At 39.7% G+C, this 25,072-nt stretch overlaps 1 protein-coding gene across 1 annotated transcript in view; it reads right to left on the bottom strand.

Moving 5' to 3' along the window:
• Positions 1-25,072, bottom strand: part of TMC1 (transmembrane channel like 1) — a 382,443-nt gene that overhangs the window by 63,266 nt on the left and 294,105 nt on the right. Inside the window, exons 11-12 of the mRNA XM_032306873.1 lie at positions 10,148-10,238; positions 8,333-8,414 (exon numbers count right to left, since the gene is read on the bottom strand). Of these exons, the coding sequence (XP_032162764.1) occupies positions 8,333-8,414; positions 10,148-10,238 (173 nt within the window). The remainder of the gene's footprint in view (positions 1-8,332; positions 8,415-10,147; positions 10,239-25,072) is intronic.

A 25,072-nucleotide genomic window follows, 5' to 3' on the forward strand; every position in this document is an offset into this window, starting at 1 on the left:
ATCACTATACTTGTGCCTCCCTTCTCTTGGGCAACAATGCCCTTCTCCAAGGCCTTTCCCATATCCTTCAGGGACAGCTCCCCTGCAGACCCTCCAGGGCTATTTGTGTGTGCGTCACTGCCATGTTTTAGGTACCATGTAGGAGCTGAAGTTCATTCCCTCACTCTTCACATATTTAAAGTATCCTCTGTCAGGTATTATCTTAGATGCGAAACACGATGTCACAGGGTTATCACCCTAATGCAACTTACATTTTAGTGAGGTATGGAAACAACAGAGAGGCGGGAATTTTAAAAACAAATAAATAAAATATGTATCTATTTATCATTAATATATATGCTACAATTATATATATTAAATTTATGTACAGTATATGTCAGATTATACACTATATATGCATATTCATATACATTGTATAGTATCTGTATTTTGTAGGATATATCATATGCATGTAGCATATATAGGATACATATGTATTATATATAAAATCACATACAATTGCAGTATTGTAACAATTACAAATGTATGTAATCATTATAACCAATTGGTCCTAGAGAAAGGAGGTAAAATATTGAGAGCGTTGCTTTCGATTAGCTCGCTGAGAAAGGTGTATTAGGGCAACATCTGAGCAGTTGTCTCAAGCTGGACAAAGAGGAAGCAAAGCCCTGGCTGGGGAAGAGCAGCTCAAGTGGAGGAAAAGAGCGAGAACAAATATCTGGACACAGGCAAGAGCTCAGGACAGTTGAGGAACAAACCGAAGGGCTATGTGCTTGGAGCCCTATAAACAAGGGAAAGCGGTGACGGATGATGATGAAGAGACAAGCCAAAGCACACTGCATAGGGCCTCCTAAGAACAGGTAAGAAGTGAGACTTTTATTTTAAATTGTTGAGAAAGTCACCCAACAGGTGTTAAGTAGCTGGGTGGTGGGGGGGGCATAGAATGGGACTTTTAAATTCTTTTTATCTTTGGGAAATGAATTGGGAGGGGACAGGGAAGAATGTGCCATCAACCTGCACATGCCCCAGGGGAAAGTGATCTGTCCAAATGGTATTTATGAGAAAAAAAATTTTTAAGTTTTTTTTTTTTTTTTTTTTAATTTGACAGACAGAGATCACAAGTAGGCAGAGAGGCAGGCAGAGAGAGAAGGAGGAAGCAGGCTCCCTGCTGAGCAGAGAGGCTGATGCGGGGCTCGATCCCAGGACCCCGGGATCATGACCTGAGCTGAAGGCAGAGGCTTAACTCACTGAGCCACCCAGGCGTCCCACGAGAAAAAAAATTTTTCTTAAAAATGTATCTTAAATCAGAGAATGGAAGAGGAAGAAAGAACAGGAATTTGGAGTCTCAGGTTGAGATTTCATCTGATAACAAAAGCCATACTTTTTCTTTGATTATCACTTGAAGTTCAACATCAAGTAGCTAGTTTTCTTCCCAATTCCCAATACCCCTAAGCAGTTGCCCAAGAAGAAATGATGAACATCCACAGCCGCCCACCCCATCACGCCCTTTTTCCCGACTCATTCAGCAAAACACGTCCAGGGACCAATGGCCTTCTTGGCCCTCTAGCTCTGCAACGTCACCAGTAGGGAAACATTATTGCAGAAAGAAGGCGGCTCAGGTGAAGCAAATTCCAGTCTCTGCTTAGTAAGTTAAGGCCGAGCTCACACGAGAGTCATGCTTCCCTTTCTGAAACTCAGGTCTATTCTGTAGGACTTGCCTTGCCTATTCCCAAAGCACAGTGACCATTTTTATAGGAACTTAAAAAAAAAAAAGTCAGCATGTAAATGGACATTTTAAAAAAATCAATTATTATCTAGTCTGAATGTTTGGATCCATTTCCCTTCGTAGAGAAAGGCAGAGTTCTACTGGATTTCTAAAAGCGTGTGGTTTTGATAAACATGCCCGCAGGAGCTGTAACCCGATGCACAGGTCCATCTGCAGAAAGGCTGCGCCGATCTGCCCTTCCCAGGCCATCTGATCATCCACCTGGCTCCCCCTGATTTCAGATCATCTCAGGGCCGTTATCTATGTTCTCTGATAACAACCAAGCCCCGCCACAGCCGGGTTCCCGTGTCATGTTTTATTGAAGGCAGGAGACTTCCTGCTTGCTAGTCATTATAGCTACTCATTAACTGAAGAAGGAACTTAGCCTCTAGGTATCTGGAGCAAGTTTTTCCTGAAACACCCAGACCTTCTGGTAGAGAGTCCCAAGCACAGGGTGCTGACTCATCCCTTCATCTTTCCCTCCTTCCTTCTTAAAGTTCTGCTCTTCTCATTGGCATCTACCACCCACCTTCTCCCAGCCTCCATGCACAACCCTAGCAAATAAATTTCTTAAATTGAATACAGAGTACAAATAGACCTAAAGGCAAAAAAGAGAAGCAAATTATAATGCTTCCGAAAGTATCCCCTCCCCCAGATATAATCTATATTCGTTATGCATGAAATATACTTTAGATTCCAAAGCTTTCAAGCTCCATTTTTTCACAACTATTTTATTGGAAGTAGAGAAGGAACCATTAAGCAGCCCCCCTTCCTTATTTGTTTTTTTTTTACACAATCTTAAATCTAAAGGAAATGAATTTCAGGAAAACAGATTTCATTAAAAGTAGTGATTGTACAAATGACCCAGACACAGGTCAAAAAGACCAAGAAATCCAGAAAATGTTGTTCCTTCTATAGAACATCTATAAAGGGCAGAGGACAGACATCAGTAACAAAAGAAAGATTGAGAAGGAAAGAACACAAATCAACCGGTTGGCATCCAAGCTCCACAGGACCTTTCCCTGTCTCAATACAAAAATAAAAAAGGAGAAATCTTTCCTCTTCATATCCATTTATCCTAGTGGTTTTGTCTGATCAGAGGTAGGTGGCTAAATCTGGCGTTGACTGAAAAGAGAAACCTTCCTAAAGTGTAGCTAAGAAATCATAATTAAAAAGAACAGTCATTCCATGTGCTTAGTCTCCTAGATTAAATTGTTTTACTCTTGTAAAGAACAGGAATGGGGAGGGGTGCCTGGGTGGCTCAATGGGTTAAAGCCTCTGCCTTCGGCTCAGGTCATAATTCCAGGGTCCTGGGACAGAGCCCCACATCGGGCTCTCTGCTAGGCGGGGAGCCTGCTTCCTCCTCTCTCTCTGCCTGCCTCTCTGCCTACTTGTGATGTCTGTGGGCCAAATAAATAAATAAATGAATCTTAAAAAAAAGAACAGGAATGGGTAGTAGTAGTAGTAGTACTAGTAGTAACAGCTGACATATGTTGCTGGTCAATTATGCATAAACTTCAATTACTGTAAACTTCGTCAGCTCATTTTATTGCTCCTAGAACCCAGTAAGGTTAAGTGTTATTAGTCCCACTGTGTGGATGGGGAACCAAAAACAAACACAGCATTTGACTGAACCAAGACTTGACTAATGACAGCAACAGCTAACATTTAATGCATTTTGTTTCAGTACCTATTCTGATCTTGCGTATTAATTCCTTTAGTCATCATGGAATTCCTGCAAGAAGAGAACTCCTATACTCTCACTGTACAGAGACTTAGGCCTGTGGGTTACACAGCTAGTAAATGATGGAACCAGGGTTACATAGGGAGTTACGTGGTGATGGGTAGTCAACGATGGAGCCAGGACTCTAAACTAGGCAGCCTTGATCTGTAGGTGTTCGACTCCAAATCCAGATCTCTCTTAACCACAGTGGTATACTGCTACTCAAGTAGAATCGTAATAACACTATTATAAATTTAAAAAAAAAAAAAAAAACTAGAATATACGGAGTAAATAAGCCATGAATGTGTATGCCTGAAAAAAACACAGGCAATTTCCACCAATCAGCTAAGTCCATTCACATTCATAAATTGGAACAGTGCCCAGAAATGACAAATTCTTTTTTTCTTTAATCTGACTAATAAATTCTGTTTCCATAATGAATTATTAATATAGTAAAACAGAGTCCTTGGTACATATTCGAGTGAGGCCTTTTAAGCTTATACAATATTCTTGTTGCTGAATTTCCCTGCATTTCTTTTAAACTAAGGTTAAAAATTTCACCTCTCCCTTTGGTTATTTATTATTAAGGCAAAGTAATTTATAGTCTGTCATCATGTATAATTTCCTCTTGAACAGATGGGTAATAAGACAGGCAGACAAATATGAGCATTTCTAAATGAGAAAAAAAAAAAGACCAATTTAATCACCTGCTGTATGAACACAGTATAAATACCATCTCATTAGGCTAGGACATGAAGCATAGTTTCTTTCGAACTGTTCTAGGGGAATTAAATGTGGCAAATTTGATTTCCATTTTCTGCAGCTCTGAGGCCTACAGGGAAACATGAAGACATGAAACTTGAAGAAACTCTGTTCTTAGGGTTGTCTATCTACAGATCTTTCCAGTCTGAAAAATACGTCACTCACACCTTATTTTAATGCCACACTTTACTATTAGGAAGAAGTAGATTTCACTTCTGAGAAAGACTTGTAATCTCCAGATTGAAGGACATTCCATGATTTAATCCATGGTTTTGATAATAATTCTGGAGTCACAATGGATACAGACTGTATTTCCTGGGAGTACAAATACACAGCTTTATCAGCAAAATACGTAACACAATGTAGTTAATATGGTGTATCCTTGTAGGTAATCCTGGGGTTCTTAGCATGGCCTCTTCTTCACAAGGCCGACATGACAGTAAAATTCAACAGCAGCCCCTCGTGAAGTAGAATTTCACAGCATCCCTTTGTGGCAGGAATGACCAAATCTGTTTTTTGATGTGAAAAACAAAAACAAAAACAAAAAACCACCTGGGGTCCTTAAGTAACTATCTAGTCCACACTCACAAAGGAATCCAGGTCTTACTGGAATCAAGATAGGATCAAGCATGAGTTTTAGACGTAAGCTCCCCTCTTCATTCCGCCAATTATTAGAGTTTTATGAAAACTCAGAGAAGGCTGGCAATTTGGGACTCTCTTAAAACCACACTTAAAAAAATACTTGTTTAGTATTATCTAGAGATTGAGCGGAGAATGAGGGCAAATGGATTAGAAAGACTCTGGAATGGAACTTAGCTGCTCCTGTTTTAAACATGCCTGTGACCACAATCTGAAATTTCTTCATGACTTAATTGCTTCTACTTTCTGACCTGTCTTCCCCACCCACATGCATATTAACGTAACTGGATGTAAGATCGAGCCTTGACTGTCCTTTTCATCTCTGCATGCCCAGTGCCTGGAAACAGGCCGAATAGTGGCAGGTACTCCGTGAATATTTGCTCAATTAATCAGTCTAGCCAAGTTTATTTTGAAGATTAAATGAGGTATTACGTTAGATTATTCTGACTTTCAAAAGGAAATATAATAGTCTTTCTGAAACTTCTGTAGGATTAAATGGTCATTTCTGTAAGGGAAAAGTATTGGTGTTATTTTACAATATGAAATATGTATTTTATAAATAGGGTACATATTTAATCTACTTTTTTCTAAGAAGAACTAGTGGAGAAGGTAAATTATGCAGGCCTCAGTCGCTGTAAGTCTCTTTTTCATTTAACCATTTTAATTATTTATCACTCAAAAGTATAAAGAACTTCATCTGCTTACATATAAATCTCAAGCTGATTGTAACTTATAAATCATAGAATGTTAGGTTGGAAATTGCCTTGCATAGGAACCAATTAAACCCCAAATTTGGGGGAAGCTCCAAATGCAGAAACAGAGGGCCCCAAGTATAAAAGGATTATCCATATTATAGAGCCAGTCAGGGGCAAAAGGACCTCAACCTTTAGAAAACTGACGGCATGTCCCATTTCTTTCCCAATTTCCATTTACTTCAGTGTCAAAGACCATCACAGAGGCCTGCCTCCCCGTCCTCCGTAGGGTCCTTCCTAGGAGATGGCTGGAACCACCCAATCAACCCGATGACTTGACTAACACTCATACTAAGCCTCTTAGAGAGGCTTCCCGCTTGTCAACTACTACAATACCCCAAAAGCATATGATGTACTGATGATTACCATTAAGATCATAATGCATTAAGCATCTTAGAGGAACTTAAGTACATAATTAAAGAAATAACTCATTCAAAATAAACACAGGAGAAAATGGGACACAATTCCCCAAATAAGATAATGATCAAGAAAATCTCTAACTGCTCATCCTGAGGCATCAGGAAAAGTTTATAAAATCTTCCTTCAAGTAACAAACGAGTAAGCCCCACTGAGAAAAACCACAAGCTGTGGACTCAGACAGACTTCCTGACTTCTCAGCTCCTCTGGTAACTCATTCTGGGACCTTGATTTAACTGCGACTTGAAAATAGGAAGCATAAAGGGCACACTGCAGGCATGTTCGAGATCATATGAAGTGTCTGTAAGGTATCTAGGTGACACGTGAAGAGGGGTGGCTGTGGCCGTTGTCGGTGGAATAGAAAATAAGGATCAATTCTTCACAGTGAGGCAAAGCGCTTTCTCCACAAAGGTGGAGAAATCAGGGCAACCTAATCAAACCCAACATTGCATACGGAAGAGAAAATAATCCGCATCTGCTGGAGTGATCCAGCTGACTGTTCCAAATTTCCTGAAGGAAGAGGGGAGGAAGGAAGGAAGTATAACTGAATGGCTCTGGATCTGTCTTTCCCTCAGTAACACACACACGCTGGATGGTGGTCGTACTGTCACTCATTCCTGTGTGAGCTTCCTGGCAAGAAAAATAAGTCCATTGTTTCTATCCCACTCAAGATAAGCCACTGCAACACAGGTGGGCAGGACATTATTACTGAGACAAGCTAGACAGTGGACCTTCCAAATAAATAATCTGCAAATGTACATATTTTAACTCTCATTATTATAAATTTCTTAGGCTACATCTCATGACTATCAAGATTCAACTCTATCACCTCAAAGATGAACAGACCGAGGCCCAGATGACTGCCGAAGAGTTGAACAGCAAAGCAAAGAACCAAATCCAGAGTTCTTTCCATTGTATCAAGACCTTAATGTTCCAAATGGCTTTCTGTTCCTCAATGCCTCTCAAGGTACCACATTTGAGCTGCACGCTTGAAACTTAAGGATTCCACGGTGTCTGTTCTTCCCTGATGGGTCTAAATTCTTTTTCGCATTTCCCAGAATGGCAAACATTTGAAGGACATCTACTATTTAATTTTATTCAATGCATATTTATTCAAGTCAAGCAAATTTTAGGTCTGGTGATCCAGGAGTAAACCAAACCAAACCTCTGCTTTCATAGTCTACCAGAAGTAGACATAAAATAAAATGAAATGAAATTACATTTAAAAACTAAATTAAATATACAGTATTTTAGATAGCAAGTGTTACGGAGGAAAATAAAGCAATGACGGCGCGCAACAGCAATCTGTGGGAGGAAGTGCAATTAATTAACTGATGTATTTTTAATTCATTGCCACCTGATAATGAGAGACAGAAGACGGAGGAGAGGCACTCCTAAAACGTGCCCAATCATGTCCGCGAAATATCCATCCACTGTGTTATCTCCCCACGGAGCCTCCATTTCAATTATGCAATGCCATATTTAACCAGCAGGAAAACCTGCCTCCTGATCTGAGAAGTCAGGGAGGAAAATCAGATCCTAGTCAAAACCCTTAGAAACCAAAATATGGCAAGATCATGCTCAGAATTGTTTCAGATATTATCCCTTTTTCTTTATATTCTTTACTCTTCTTATATTCTTTTCATGTTTTATTTTTTCCTTTATAGGTTTAAAAAATTCTTTATTTCATTTACAATATTTTAAAATTTTTACTTGCCTTATTTTAAGCCTAGAGCACTGTCCTAAATGGGCTTTCGATGGAGTATATTCTGTACCCTAGAAATACCATATCAAATGAAGGCACAATACGACATTCACATAGCAAGTTCCTGGATGATGATTACTTATTCTACTTCAGATTTGAAAATGAGGCTTTAAGATTTCTTCATTCTTTTTAGACATTGTTCATTTTGATTACTGTCTCTCACAAAAATATGTATTTTCAATGCCATATTCATTGCCAATATAAAATCACTGCCTTCCTCGTGATACATGACTCAGTGTCATTGGACACAAGACTGACTTCCCTGTACAGAAGAGAAAAGGTCAGAATGAGAATATTTGGGTCTAACATAAAAAAGGAGAGCAGGCTCTCCGATGCTGTGACTGGGAAGTGCTCGCAAATTTTCACAGTAAACAAAGAAAATGTACAAAATGGTTATTTTTGTTTGTTTGTTTTCTTGTTTTTAACCTTCCCAATAGTATAGAAACTGAGAAAGGCATCTGGGAAGTTTATGAAACAACCTTCCCATCTAATGAGATCTCATGAGCACTTACTTTCAATCGCCTTGATTTTATTTTCCCAAGGGACGCAGGCAGCTTTGAAGTTTTCAAAATCACGAAGAAATTTTGCCCATTTCTGAAAAGAAAGCCAAATACAACAGTAAAACCCAGCCTCTTGTTTGCCAAGAGGTTTATCCTTCGCCCCCAACCCAAAATATCGCAAGACAATGAGCTTGGAAAGATTTCTCTGGTGCCACATAATGCTTTTTGTAAAAAGGGAAAACAGTAGGTTTTACTTGCCTCCTTGCTCCTCACCCACCCCCCACACCAATTCAATTAAAGCAACTTTGATGCATCCCCTGTTTTATAGTCAATAGGCTGAGACAGATCTGTGTATTCTGCTCAAAAATAAGGGAGCAGGGACTGAGTTCGCACACGGTATTAGGCGATCAGCAAATTGTATGTATTTAATTAAATACTCATTCATTGCATGAAGAAATTGATGAAATATGAGTAAAACACAGCTCCTGCCTTGAAGGGCTGCTGGATCTACTAGAGTAAGCTGAACATAAACAAGAGACTTCAACACAGGATGGTAAGTGTTACAACATAGGACAATTTTCATTCTGGTACAAGTCGAGCGGCTAATTAAATGGAAAGGCAGAGTATCCCAGAAAGGGAGGAAGAAAAAGATTCACAGTTTTTATAAAAGACCTTCGTTCCATTTTATTCCACAATGCTGGGTCATCCATGGTCAAGAGGACCACAAGGACCACATGGTAGAATGGAAACGGGGTGCATAACTTCACGTAAGTGTGCATTATCCTGAGAGAACACGTGAGATGGACAGGCATGTAAGCCCCAAATAACAGTGTGAGACAAGTCTGAAGTTCAAAAGATTGCCCCAGCTAGAGACAACCCAAATGCCCATCTACAAGAGAATGGATGAACAAATTGTGGTGCCTTCATACGATGGAGGACAACACACTGATAAAAATGAACTAGAGTGGCCACAACATGAATGTATCTCATGAATATCATATTGCATCAAAGAAGGCAGAAACAAAAGTATAAATATTATATGATTCTATTCACTTAAATGATAAGAAAAGGCAAAATGAATCCCTGACATGTATCATAAATCTTTCTATCTCTATTTCCTATTTAAGATGTATGAATTTTATTCACAAAACCCCATTGTATGGAAATGCATTTAGCTTACAAGTGGGGTAACAATTGTAAAGGGAGATAATAATGCCTGCATACCTACTTTGCTTTGAGAATTAAATATGATAACTTAATTGAAGGATTCAGTTCAGTGCTTTGCATCTAGTATATACTAAATAAATGTTACTTTCTTTTCTATCTTTTCCAAGAATCTGTTTATATTGGTATATCACTGACTTTTTTTTCTCATGTTCTACTCAATTTGTAGTTGACGTTCCTTATAGAGAAGAGGTATATGGCCTAAAACTTGTAGACATTTGAGAAAGAAACTTTAACCCAGAACCCCTTCACTACCAGGGAATAAAAATCAAAGGGGCACAGTCTTTGCCATTTAGGGGTGAGAAAAATCACACAGGTAAGTCTTCTGCCATAAATCAATGTTTCTCAACTTATTTTTCATTTTAACTCATTTAAGTAGTATTTTGGGGCTTTTTTGTTTATTTTCTGAATCACATCCTGCCCCAAATTTTATTACTATAGATATACTGTATATTTACTTTATGTGTATACATGTTTCGTACATAGAAAATGTAAGACATTTTCCCTCTTTATAACAGAACCAATTTTTCTCCCTCCTGGAATCAATATGGCTGCCATTGAGAATGCATGGGGTCAACTAAACTGAGCTGTGAAAATGCTTACCTTGGCCATCATCATCTTAAATGCAAACCACCGCTTTCCTTTCCCTTTCCCAAGGGCTCCTTCATTTTCACTCACAAATTTTTTTGCTTCCCTGAGAAAATAAAACAAAATAAGGGTAAAGGAGGGATAGTTGAGAATCATGGAAGAGAGATAATGGACATTTCATTTTATTAGGTTTGCAGCCTTATTTCTTCTAGAACCTTAGCACATTAATTTAAGCTCTATTTCAAGCTCGGGGCTTGTAATAGATGTTTAAGCTTTTTAAATTCTGGCCAGGAAGAATAAGATATTTTAAGCTCACTTATTATTATTAATCAGCTGGAGTCATGAAAAAGCAAGGAATTTATGCTAAGTGTCAAAATAGAGAATGCTAGTTCTTTTCATTTCTACCACATATAAAATTGAATCCAAAGTTGACTTCAGATTCTGGCAGTCAGAATGTTTATTTTAAAACTCTTAAAAAAAAAAAAAAAAAGTCAAAGAGTTTAGGACAAACTGACATAGAACACACTTTACAGACCTGGTGTTTAATCTCATAAAACCAGTTATGATTTGAAACAGAGCAATCAGCAAGTGGGGTTGAGGGAAGAAGGAAAAGGAAAGGAATACTTTGAGCTTCACAATCCAAAAGAGCCTCAAATATAAACCTTAACATTATTCCCAAATAGTTACACATTTATAGCAGTCACGTTAGTGTCTGTGTGTGTGTGTAGAAAACCATGAACTCAGCAAAATGGTCAATGTTAAATGTACTGCAGTTTTGTAACTCTGGCCGATTTTGCTGTTGTTGTGTATTGGATATGAGAAAAGAATTTTATGAACAGAGGTGGCCCAGGATTGTCTTGACATTTTAGGGGCTGTAGAGGGCTTCGTCCAGAAGAACCCAAATCTGGACTGCCTTTCCACAGCTGCAACGTTGTCAGCTGAATGGTCCCTGGAATGTGTGATTTTACAGAGTAAGACCCTTCAACATAGGACTATAAATAAGCTTATTAACATACAAAGTAAATTAGTGACAGTGCTAAACTCATGATTTTATAACGCCCAGTGATCAGAACCCAATACATACCTGCTGACTTAGCCAGTAACTCCACAATGGGGCCTCCTCACCCACCTGCGTCTCTGCCCCCACCCAGATTCTGCCATAAAAACACAAGGGCAATGGAGTAGATTCTCTTCAGTCATCAAACAGAACCCTTCAATGAGTTACTTGATGGCAGGGACAGGATCTTGTCCTTCTGTATCCCCCACAGCACCAACCACTACTTTGAGCAGAAGAGGTGCTTAATAAACCTAAACCTTTTGGAAGTGGAGCCGAGAGGCGTACTTGAGATACACATAGAGAGGGGAGTATCCAATAATTGTATTTTCCACATTAACTAATGCTCTGAAGGCAAGTCCCTCCTAAACTTTGGGATTGTACCTTCTACATGAGTCTTCCCAGAAACTTAATAGGACAGGGGTCCCTTGGGTGGGCTCAATTGGTTGTGTCTGCCTTCGACTCAGGTCATGATTCCAGAGTCCCAGGACAGAGCCCAGCATCTAGCTCCCAGTTCGGAGGGGAGTCTGCTTCTCTAACCCTCCCCTCTTTCATGTGCGTTCTCTCTCTCTCCCCATCTCTCTCAAAAAAATAAATAAATAAAATATTTTTTAAAATGAAAAAATGGGGAAAAAAAGAAGAGAAAAGAAAAGAAAGGAAAATAAAAAAGAAGAAAAGAAAACTTACTAGACCCCTGGAAATGGGAAGGGTTACTAGACTGGCCCTGACATTTGACATCATCTCTGAGCTATGAAGATTAACTTGAAAATGGTTTCTAAAACATTCTACACATTCTAAAATGTTTAATGAAGCCATATCAAAAAATACAAACTGAGCTCTCGTGGCTGGGTTTCCCCATCCATGCAATGAAGAAAACATACCTCATTTAAGCATTAACAACATTTTCTAGAAATGATACGGCAGGAGTGAGCATGGCAACTACCTCACAGACATTTATACAATGTTGAACTAAACTCAACTTGACTCTAACTTGAATTCTAACCCGTCTTCTGTGATTTGTCTCTGTGATCTTGCCTGTCTTTTGACCCTCTCTGTACACACATTCAGGTTCCTGTTTCTCAGAAGAAACCATGAATGCCCAGGACTTACACACACGAGCACGATCTGCACAGTTTCCCTCAGTTACCTCATGGCCTTTAGCAGGTCAAGACTCCTCAACACACAAACTAGAGGGTGAGCGACGGCGTCCCTGCTCGCCCAGTGGTAAGAAGAAGGGGAGATCGAAAGTGTGGAAGTGTTGGAGGGATTATTACACAGTGGATTTTCTTCTAACAGTTGGTTCAGAACTGAAAATCTGTTTTAACATGATTGATGCATTACAGAACAATTTAAGCATAATGTAAATTTTGTGTAAACTGTTGGCCTCCATTTTCTACCCATCTTTGTCAACGTGTCATTGATGATATTTCTGAGTATTATTCCTCTGGCCCCCGTTTTCCTATGAGCCCTGTGGTTTTCGTTGCCTTATTTTGCACAGTGTGGTGGGTTTTAGGAACCCACACATGGTGTTATAATGGAACTGACCATAATTCCATTATTTGGCATCAAAAATGTTGAAATTCGTACAACCAAGTATACACGGGCGTCATCACATTACTCCATTCTAATAAACACATGTAAATAGAGAATCAAACATTCTTCCTAGTAGTAAAATCAAAATTTGTTTTTCAAATGTAAAGTGCCTACTTTATAGGCCTATCTGCTACTCTGGATACTTAGCAGATAATTTAAAAGACGCTCGGCTTGTTTTTTGAGAGTTACATCACTTTCTAGATGAGTGGCCAATTAGAAAACATGACTTCTCTCAAAAGCCATAAGTGTAAAGAAATAGCTATTCTACTTCATATTTCTGACAAGCGTTTTAATTTTGTGAACTGATGATTATATTATAGGATCATTAAACTAGCAAGATTTAAGAGAGAGAGGCAAGTCAGGGTTATAACCAAATTACAACCACCACAAAATTAATCATAAATTCATCTAATAATATCAAAACCTATTTACACGGCATTCATAAGGTTTTTGTCAGTTATTATAAATATGGCTTTCTTTTCCTTGCTATATTATAAATATAGCAATCTAAACAAGGTTTTATCATTTGTTTCTTCAACTGACAAGTTTTCCTGATGCTAGGCATACTTTCCTATTTCTCTCCCAAGTACTAACCCGCCGCACCCTCAACATACATATTCTGACATTGATTTTCAGATAAAAATCTGGACTTCGCTCAACTCCACGTAGTCTCAGGTAGAAATTTCTTCTCTGTCCTAATGCCTTACCCACCTCCTCAGTTCTCTAAATAACCTCCCCCAAGTTTTATACCAGAAAGATCCCTGAAGAATCATTCTAGCTCCTTCTGTTCCCCATTGCCCACTCCTGCCAAAGTAAGTACAGGACTCAACTCATCAGAAGTCTAGGGGGTGATGTTAAAACAAAGCCAGGGGTTACAGAGTGGGAAGAAAGTAATTTTATTTTTTTTATTTTTATTTTTTTTTAGCAAGAACAGATTCTTGAACTTCCTTATAGGATGCTCTTGGGATATAAGGGATATATTTTGCAGCTTGCTGGCCTAGAAGAAGGGACATTGCACAGGAAGAAATTGGTGACTCAGTGACAGAACATCTCTTAACACTATTTTCCAGGCTAACCTTTGCGATGAGTTGCATGATTTCAGGAAACAAGAAAAACAACGACAAGAACAACAACAGAAACCTAGTGCCTCCTAATGCCATCCTCTCCAATAACAGATTTCTTAACCAGAAGACAACATCTTTCACTGTGCTATTAGGAATAAGATAAAAAAAGAAACTATCCAGTATGGAGATGAGCACTGATATTTATCACCCTAACATGCCCATTACAGACATCAGAATCCAAGAAAATAAAAGAGCAGAACTTCTGAAAACTAAAAAGCAAGAAAATGTCTATGCTTTTCCTAAAGGTAATTCATCTTCCTACCCATTTGTAGATATCTGGATAATTTAAGGGATTTTTTTTTTCACAAATAAAATGAATAAGATTTTGTGGATAAACTTTGAATATCCATTGGCTTCAAACCGTCCAAATGTCTGACTGAAAAATGTGTGTCACTCCCTTGAATTGCATTCAACAAAAGTTGCCTGCCAAGTCTGTAATCCGGTCTCCAGGTCTTGGAGCTCCAGCCAGCCCTGGTACAGTATGCACAGCTCCCTGTTCTGTAACCCCAGACCCAGGGATAAATAATTGAGTGAGATCTATTTAATGGCAATAATACCTGGCCTCATGATTCATTTATCAAGCCCTTGTGTTGGTAATTAGAATAATAAGGTTTCATGGGCTTTCAAGAGTGCTTTCACAGTTAGCTGAAAGAGCACACTTTGGCCTAACTTACAAAATAGATAATTTACCCATAACACATGATACAGCCCTGATGACACAGAGGAGTCAGGACACGCTATGCTGTCTTTGACACATTCTCATCCCAGGAAACATGTTCCTTCTTTGGGTTAGGTTAAACTGACTCTATTTTCCTCTTGCTTTCAGTTGGATAGTATGATTAGGCAACCAATGTATTGCTCAAGTAAATGAAAGACATTTCAAAACTGGTCTTGAAGGCAACTGTAATCAAGACTTGTACTGATGAGCCCTTCCTGATAAAAGGGATCAGAAGAGTGAGAAACCTTTTCTTAGTAAACACTGTTGTTTAAGAAAAAAAAATTTTTTTTTTTTTTACTAATTTAAATGGACTCCAAGTCAGAACTCTTACTGTTCCTAAAATAGCACTGAGTAATTGGAAGGAAGTTGCAGAGGTTGGAAGCTACTTTCATGCACAGAGACTAGAAATAAGGACTATAGGCCTCTTAGATAATAGAACTCCACAATTAGACTGGTAGCATTATTTAAAATCATCCTAATACTGGAAGCGATGATTCAAAACACCTGTTTGGTTTTTTTTTGAGGTTTTTTTTTTTTTTTTTTTTTTTAAAGGAGATGCTGGTGGCAGTGGCCGTAATGGTTGGAAGCTCAGTTGTGTCATCTATGAAATGGAGATACTAATAGCTCTGTCATGGGGTTATCCCGTGTTTTACGGGAAACAATGCATGCACTACTTTAGTCATAACACATGTAACGTATCCATGGCAAACAGTAAGAGCACTATAAATAGGAACTGTTATTAATAGCAGTAGTACTAATAGCGCTGACTTCAGTTTTTAAGCCTGAGTCTCCAAATTACAAAGTTGAGAAAAGACAAGGTATTTCCAGGCAAAACCGCTCAGGAAGCCAGCCCATTGCCCATGAGATGGTGAGATGTGCCAAGAGTGGGAATTGTTCTTGGTAAACAAGTGGGAGAGAATTCAGACACACATTTGAGACCGAATGTGAGGACCCTGGTGTCCAGCTTCAGAAGACCAAGTTATGCCTCAGCTTGAGAGGGTGCAGGGGTGAATTCTAGCCTGAGACCTGCTCCAGCAGCGCTGTGCTGAGAGAGCGAGCCCAGGTCAGCTGGGGTGTCTCTGTTGTAAGAGGCAAAAAGGGATCTCTCTCCCCTAAATACAACTACGTTCTATTCAATTCTATGATCTGTGTCTCGTCAATGAGACATGGGTTTGAAGCTTGGCTCTGTCACACACTAGCTGTCTGCTCTTAGGAGAGTTAAGGGACGAATGGATCCCAACTAAGCGTTCTCACCTGTAAAATGTGATGGGCAGCTAACATATACTCAATACTTGCCACCTACTGGGCACTCCTGATGCCCCTCATCCCACAGAATCACCAAAAAGTCCAGCAAGGTAGCAACTATGGTTATCCTCATCTCGGAGATGAGAAACAGGACTAATGAAATCGGGGTCCAAGCTTTCCCCAAGAGAAAGTGTCCCAGCTTGGCTGGGATTCCAGCTCAGGGCTCCCCGTTTCCCCAGAATAACATCATTATCTATCTCCTGTGATTGGCAAAAGGACACATAAAGGTAGGGAGGACATGGTACACTTAGGAGTGTGTTTATTCTTAGCAATGTGTTAAGTGCTTTGAAAGAAATAAAAGAAACGTGGATTCCTCTCTGAAGTTTAAACGCCATTAAGAAAAATGAGATATAGGCCCATAAAACTGTTAGAACAGTGTTCGACAGCTTTAAAGTGGAAAGGGAGGGGATACTGGAGGCCCGAGAGCTTGTTGAAGATACAGATCAGAGAAGAATTGAACCGGGCATTGAAGAGCTGACAGAATTCAAGTGGGCAGAGAAAGGCATTCTTGGCATCAGTTTGTAGGAATTTTTCTAACAAAGGAGGTATTTCCACCATGGAGCTCATGTACAAGCTCATATTCTTAGATAGACTCATATTCATCTCTTCACCAGGCCACTGACAGGGCTTGGCAGACAGACCATGCTGATTTTGCTTGGTTCACGTTCATTTGAATCAAACACATGCAATAAATTCCGAATACTGTAAACAGATGGATTTACAAGTCATTGCCTCAGAGTGAGAGAGGCCATTCTGCTTTGGAAGACTGGGTAAAAAGATTCTGCACGATATCCGTGTGTTCATGTTTCTACCCTATGCTAAACATCCCTTGGTACTAAGGAATATGTTTTCAAAATGCTGTGTTGTGATATTTAGGAGTACTAAAAATGAGCCTTAGTTTTCTGTTGGAACAGGGTGTTCTGCCTTTTGATCCATGTGTGGGCAAGACATTTCAAAAGAAGGCAGTTCCGCGAGTTCTGCAAATATTCAAGACTACCTAGTGAACTTGACTACTTGCCACATGGCAAACTTGGATCTGGAGGTCTGTCCTGAGCACTGGCAACAGAACTTAGGTGAGGTCACCAACAGAGCCTTCTATGCTCAGAAGTGAACTAGGCTTTCTACTCAGTTGACTTGAAGTCGTACTATTTCACTGTTTTCTTGCATAGCATCCTTCTAAGCTTTCGTAATGCTTGTGACCAAGCACTAGTCAAGAAACACTATAATAGTATATGCATAAAATGAAACATTAACTCATCCAGAGAGTCATGTCTCTATGTAGATATCCCAGTATGTATGGGTATGTATATATGAAATAACATAGACATATATATACATAGACATATATATGTAAATTCATGCATGTATACTGTTAATGCATAATTAACATCTATTTGAAAGAAATGCACTTAAAATTTCTAATTTTCAAGACTGTAGCTAGAAATTTTAGACACATTATATTGAATATATAAAACTATTCCCTTCTTCCTCCCATTTTTCATGATATTCTAATATGATGTTCTCCAAACATTTACTGTAGTATATGCATTTTAATAAGGCTTAACCACTTTTATTTTATAGCAACAAGCTTATTTAAATCTCCTGAAGTAATACAAAACTTGCCGTTCCTTGGTCATATACATAAAAATATCCTCAAAAATGCCTTCATGGGGCACCTGGGTGGCTCAGTTGGTTAAGCATCTACCTTCAGCTCAGGTCATGCTCTTGGGGCCCTGGAATCGAGCCCCATGAGGTTGGGGTCCCCATTCAGCAGGGAGCTTGCTTTTCCCTTTCCCTCTGCCCCTCCCCCCCATGTTTTCTTTCTCTAGCTAATAAATAAAAATATTTTTTTATAAATGCCTTCATTACTCTATTATAAATCTGATAAGGTAAAGGGTTACTTTCGGATTTCATACCTTACTCAAGATCTGGATGACAATTCCCCTAAACAAAAAAGGCACATTTCTCAAATTAATTGTATTCTGTGCTTATCATGTACACATTTGCTTTCCTTTCACTGTTAATGTATTATGTCAAACATATTTAAAAGAATTTTCTAGATAATTGTAAATGGTAATTAGTGAATTTCTCTTCTTAATCACCTTTCAAAGATAACACATCTATGGATAGTCTAATAACAAGTTGTGAAAATTAGCTGTCACCAGTAGCTGACATTCTAAAGAATGCAAGTTCGGTAAATTGCTATTTATCAAAAATGGTTGGAGGGGAAGATATTCTGGCAACGTGGGAAAACTGATTCGGTGTATCTGAAGTTAAAAAGATGAGGGTAACCACATTTTATCTATCAAGAAGGAAACTTTAGAACTTTCTTTTGTCTCATTACTTTTTATTATTATTATCTTATGGTATACCACAAAAAAAAAAATCCCTGTTTAGGGGCGCCTGGGTGGCTCAGTGGGTTAAAGCCTCTGTCTTCGGCTCGGGTCATGATCCCAGGGTCCTGGGATCGAGCCCCGCATCGGGCTCTCTGCTCGGCCGGGAGCCTGCTTCCTCCTCTCTCTGCCTGCCTCTCTGCCTACTTGTCATCTCTGTCTGTCAAATAAATAAATAAAATCTTTAAAAAAATAAATCCCTGTTTATTTCAAGTTTGAGATTATTCGAATTCTGGATAAGCAGATATTTGTGAAAGGTGCTGAGTAAGATTGATTGCCAAGAGTCTCGTGAGCAACCCTGGATATTAGCATATTTTAGACCCATTTTCCAATGACCATTAATTACTTTTCCATCAAGCATCTGGGCAGAACCTCAGGCTGATTTAATAAAGGGGTCCTTGGGATTTTGAGGATGGTATGAGAGGCATAAATGCCTTCACAACTCTCTAGAAGAGAGAGGAGCTAGAGCCCAATGGGCCACCTGAAAAGCCTGCAAAACCAAGTGAAGAACAGAACATCTCCAGGTAACTGGTAAAACAGTAAACTGTAGATAGGAAAGATTCAAAAAATCATGAAAAAGATAAAGAACTTTTGGTAAGCAAAAGTATATGTAACCCCAATGTTTCAGAGCTGACTTCCTTAGCAACTGAAAAAGTTTCAAGGGGGCGCCTGGGTGGCTCAGTGGGTTGGAGCCTCTGCCTTCAGCTCAGATCATAACCTTGGGGTCCTGAGATCGAGCCCTGCATCAGGCTTTCTGCTCAGCAGGGAGCCTGCTTCCTCCTTTCTCTCTGCCTGCCTCTCTGCCTACTTGTGATCTCTGTCTGTCAAATAAATAAATAAAATCTATTTTTAAAAAAAAGTTTCAAATCTCCAGAAAAAAATTTTTTTTTTTCTCAAGTGGTTCCTGTTGGCATCCTTTAAGGGAAAATTTCATAATGTTATTCGAAAAACATTATTAAAATTACCTGTGGGGATTTTTCTAACCACTCACAATAGCACAGCAAATATTAACAGGCTAACTCCAAAAAAGAAAGAATTGTCAGGAACATTGCTCTTGTTTAATAGAAAAGATTTTTTCTTATGCAATGAAAATGATAAAGAGAAGCAATTGGTACAGATGAACTCAAATGTGCATGGTAAAGTCAGAAGAGATTTCAGATTCCAATCAAGGCTCGATTATTCTTTAATAAAAAAAATTTCCTCTTAAAAAAAAATTCCTCTTTAAGATGAATTTTTTTTTTAAAGATTTTATTTATTTATTTGTAAGAGACAGAGGGAGAGAGAGCAAGCGAGCACAGGCAGACAAAGAGGCAGGCAGAGGCAGAGGGAGAAGCAGGCTCCCTGCCGAGCAAGGAGCCGGATGTGGGACTCGATCCCAGGACCCTGGGATCATGACCTGAGCCGAAGGCAGCTGCTTAACCAACTGAGCCACCCAGGCGTCCCTTTAAGATGAATTTTTAAAGGAAAAAAAAGAAAAAAAGAGGTAAACAAAGTCAGACTTTTTTCAGACTATTAAATATAGAGAACAAACTGGTGATTGCCAGAGGGGCAGTGGATGGGGGATGGGTGAAACAGATAAAGGGGGTTGATTGAAGATGGCATCGTCCGTCTCATCTCTCATGGTCATCATCATCATCATCAGTAACTCATGATTTGGAAAAGAAGCTGGACTTCAGGATGTGAATCCAAACTGTACAGCTGATTTGTTAAGCGAAAGCTTGTACACTTTGTTAATTACTGGGTAAGTATTGAAGGTCTTGAACATAGGAATGACCTGTTCAAAGTGGTACTTAAAAAGAACACGCTGGTTATATGGCATGAACACTGTCTTTGGAGTAATATAGACGAGTTCTGCTATGTGAGTTTGCTGAATTATTTGAGACCGTTTCATTATGCTATGGTAATGGAGGAACTCATCAGAAGCATTAAGCATAAACAATAAGAATGCTTTGGGCTCATATTATGCAGGTGAAACTCACAGGCAGGGTAAATTTGGTGTGTCTGTGACTATGCAGGCACACAGAGCCCCATACTCAGGTGGCCCCAGTGCCTACTTTAATGCTCTGTCATTGGTGTCTTGAAATTCTTAATAATTGAAATTCTGAACTATTTTTTAACAAAGGGCCTTACATTTTCATTTTGCTCCAGATCCTGCAAATTATGTAGCAGGTTTGGCACACGGGATGTGTGAAGTATCACTAATAAATAAACCTGTAGCATGTGACACAATTAATAAGATGTGTTCCAATACAGATAGTAAGTTAGTAACCTGTAATACATGCCAAAGACAGACAGAAAACAGATGGAAAATATGATGAACAAATAAGAATATTGTAGTTAGAAGTGGATGGAAAGACCAATTTACGATCCTGTCACTTTAGGACTGATTATCGGTCACCAAACTGACTACCCATCAGCATCATCCAATGTTTCTGGTCTCCTCACGTGTGTTCTGCTCAAGAAAAGCAGCTACAACTTGTAGCATTTCAACAGGCTAATTGACAAGGTACTAATATACTCCAGCGTACCTGCTCTGTGTCATTCTGATAGAGCAAATGCCTATCACTGATCTATCATCTTCATTCTATGGGACCCTTTGGGATATCTGTCCTCTTGTTTTGTTTCTAAGAGGAAAGAGTGCACCTGCACCCTTAGAGGGTGCAGGGGGTGGAGAGAGAGGGAGAGAGAGAGAGAGAAGGAAAGAGATTAAGCAGATTCCACACTCAGCACAGAGCCTGATGTGGGGCTTGACCTCATAACTGTGAAATCATGACCTGAGCCATGATCCGGAGGTACCTCAGGCACCTCCCACTGAGCCACCCAGGCGCCTCAGGACCTCAGTCCTCTTAACCACACCATCAGTAGAATGTAGAATGAGCCTAAGATTCTCTCTCCCCCTCTCCTCTGTCCCTCCCCACCCCCACTCACACACACATGCTCTCTCAAATAAATAAATAGTAAGCTAAATTAAACTTAAATAAAAATGAAAAATTGGATATCAATGTTACATTTTGATCAACAAAATTCAGATATACTGATTTCCAATAGTCTCCATTCTTTGGATGAGAAAATCAGTATATGTAAGGTACCTATAAAGTGTTAAGAACTGAAAGCCACTGCTTTGGTTGAGTTCTTGGTTCAAAAGAATCCCAAATGGTTGAAGGGTGTGTTAGAAGGTGTGTACACATGATTAAAGGTCTTCTTGTGTGGAAGGTCTCATTCCTTCATAACGACAGATGAAGGAAAGGCCTTTGTGAAACAAAGGAGAAATCATGATTCTTACCTATAAAAATCTCAAGCTCCAAGGAAACTTGAGAGGAATGGATGGGGGCTAGTTTTCCCAGATGGCTCTGGCAAAAGAAATCAACTCTGGTCTATTCTTACCGTCCTAGAAATACATTCGTTCCCCTGACTAAAAAAAAAAAACAAAAAAAAATACAATAAAATAAAAAACAAAACAAACAAAAAGAATGCTGGAGGGCGAAGGAAGATTGAATAAGGAAGACTATTACCTTAATGTCTAGCTGACCGTTAAAAGCACATGTTTAAATGTAAGTGAAATCCTAAGAATTCCTTTCTTGGCTTTACTGAATGTTCCATTAAAAAATCACGAGGCCAAGACAGCCAATGGACAACTCCCAGAAACATTGGGTCAAGGTGCCACAAAGATAAGAAATTAAAGCAGTTAGTATAATAGCTGAGTAACACGGTTGTTACCAAAATAAATAAATAAATTTAAGATGGCTTCTACCCAAGAGCCATCTCCATGAGAAAGTATCCTGGAGTATTCCCATTCTCTACTTTGCAGACTCATGAAATGTGAGAACTGCTCCCTTCCCAAAATCAGCTTCTTTAAATATCCAGGTGAGGGTTTTTAATTATTTCTTATATAATAGGCACAGAAGCATTTTTTTTTCTTCATTCAGATGCTTTATACACAAGTACATTGTGTAGAAGAAGGAAACTGTGATGTCTCTGCTCAAAGCTTGTGGTGTGGCAAGCACCACTCTTAAAACTCTGCCTCCCTTTCCCTGAAGGGAATTCACGGAACCACTGGAACTCTGAGGAAAGCAGTTTGAAAACTACCAGCCACAATTCAATCCTTTCCCTGTATAAATAAATACATGACGCTCAGAGAGGTGAGATTTGAGGTAGAGCTTAGTGTGGAGTCCGTGTCTCTTAATTTTCAATCCCTCACCCACCCTACTGGAACAAAATAAAATGGTTGCTTGTTCAGGTTTACTCAGGGAGGTTTTAAATCTACCACGTAGAATGTTCTGCTCTAGTTCAGCTTGAGTTTCAGGAGGAGTAATAAGCAGACCTGTTATTTTCCATCCAGGTGTTTTCTATCACCTGTGGTGGCTGCTACCAGGTTAGCTCAGTGACAGACTACAGGGAGGAAAGATCTAGTCAACCAACTTCTGAGTGAAACCCATCAACAGTTTAAAAACAGATGATGCCTAAAAATCCTCGCTGTTGGATATTTTTGCAGTTAGTTCCTAATAAAAAAGAGAAACTGACTTTCAAATAGTTGGAAAATAGACCACTATTTCCCTTCCCCTGTCCCATCGCCTCAACATATTCTCACCCATTCGATAAACAGTTTATGGAGTAGGACATTCTGTTTAATGAGGTTTTCTGTTTCTCAGAATCAAAAGATGGTGGCCCTCAATCCTGACTATCAAGGACTTTTTTTTTTTTTAAGATTTTATTTATTTATTTGAGAGAGAGTGAAAGAGAGCATGAGACGGGAGAAGGTCGGAGGAAAAGCAGACTCCACATGAAGCTGGGAGCCTGATGCAGGACTCAATCCCAGGACCCTGGGATCACAACCCAGGCCAAAGGCAGTTGTTTAACTAACTGAGCCACCCAGGCGCCCTATCAAGGACTTGTAAAGCAGAAAACAAAAGTATGCATATTGTAGTCCTGGCCAGATCCACCTGCCCCTCCCTCCCCGAGATTATCACTCAACAGGTTTAAGCCACATGAATGTACAAAACTGCACTAACACACAGGAAAGCAGACAAAAAAACACAGTTGCACAGAGACAGTGAAAACTATGTGGCTTCTCTTCAGGCCAAAAAAACAAATGCCGCTGCCTTGAAAATGCTGAGCTCTACTTCCTGAGCCATGTTGGAGAGTTCTTCGGGATTAACAATCCATTTTTAGGGCTTCTTGCCTATGTATCAACTGCTTATTTTAACTGTCATTTGGCCTCAGCTCTGAAGATGCTCATGTTGCCAATTCTTTCAGAATGTGGGAACTACCCCTGAGCCCTGCCCCGTCTCCACCGCACCCTCCCCGCCGCCCCACAGCATCCTCTGCTATCATGCCCAATGCTTTCCTCTAAAAGACATCTCCAAAGCCTGACCCTCTGTTAAATCTGTGTTAGAAGTTTCACCAGTTTTTCAGAGTCCAGAGGCAGATGGAAAGCCTTGGAACCTCAACACAGATCCAAGCCTGTGATCAAAGTATCTGCTCTAGTTATACTGAGCCCCTCGCCTTGCATTCCATTTACTTAGCGAGGACTGATGACTGGAGGTAAATTCTGGAAATAACATTACCCTCAGAAACCTTCTCTGGGAATTAGATGTCCCCAAAAGAGATAAAGGGTAGGTGAGAAAAACTACCTGGCCTCCAGGCTGGGGTGGAGAAACCTTTACATTTACATCCTGTAAAGCACTGATCGCTCCCTCTAAGCACAAGATTGAAATCCACAAGGGAGAAGCTCAATTCAATATTCAGAAACTCAGAGAGGGAGGCAGCCGGGCCCTATAGAGCCAACAGTTTCATCACAGAGGCTGAAATCAAGGGAGTCAGGCCAACCGTGACCACCAGCTGCGCAGAGAACTGCAAAGCCACAAAGCAGGACCCATCTCTGGCCATGGAGAATGGTTCCAAGACAGTGAGCGTGACTGACAGGTGAGCAGGCATAGCTGAGTCTTCTCTGGGCCTGCATCTGTGCTTCTATTCTGCAAGCTGGCTTTGAATCTGACGTTCGGAATCACTGCCTTGGTAACGTGCTTAACTGACTCCCTAGCTGCATGGGTAGGAGGCAGCAGACTGGAAAGCATACAAGGCTTAACTAAGTAGTATGAGCAGGTGACACGAATTGTTTGAGAACTGGGCACACTGAAAAGTGAATGCCCTTTTTGTAGGGGCAACAACTGCCAAATCCCAGCCTCTACTTCCCGTAAAAATTCCCCACTTGTCCAGCAGAAGCTGGATGTCTGGACTTTTTTTTTTTTTTTCTTTAAATATAGGCTCCACACCCAGCATGGAGCGCAATGTGGGGCTTGAACTCATGACCCTGAGATCAAGACCTAAGCTGAGATCAAGAGTCAGATGCTAAACCAACTGAGCCACCCAAGGACTGCTGGATTTTTTTAATGTGAAATCTCCTACTTTCCAATGTTTGACAAGAAAGAAAAAATGTTACCAAAAAAAAAATATATATATATATATAGCCCCAAATGGTTAAAATGGTAAATTTTGTATTATATATATATATGTATGAAAAGTGAAAAAATTATAAAAGGAAACAAAAAGCATGTGGTCTGAATAAAAACCCAACATTCAGACCTAAGACCTGAACTGAGCTACAGACTCCCCATTTTCAGTCTCTGCCCTACCAACAGGGCTGGTATTCCCTCGCTGTCTTCCCAATCCCTCTGTCTCCCCTCTTCCAAATATGGGTTCATTTCTGGAACTCAGCTCAAGGCCGCAGGTCCTGGAATCTGCCACAGGATTACC

The sequence above is a fragment of the Mustela erminea genome, chromosome 12 (assembly GCF_009829155.1).
Source record: "Mustela erminea isolate mMusErm1 chromosome 12, mMusErm1.Pri, whole genome shotgun sequence".
Classification (NCBI taxonomy): Eukaryota; Metazoa; Chordata; class Mammalia; order Carnivora; family Mustelidae; genus Mustela; species Mustela erminea.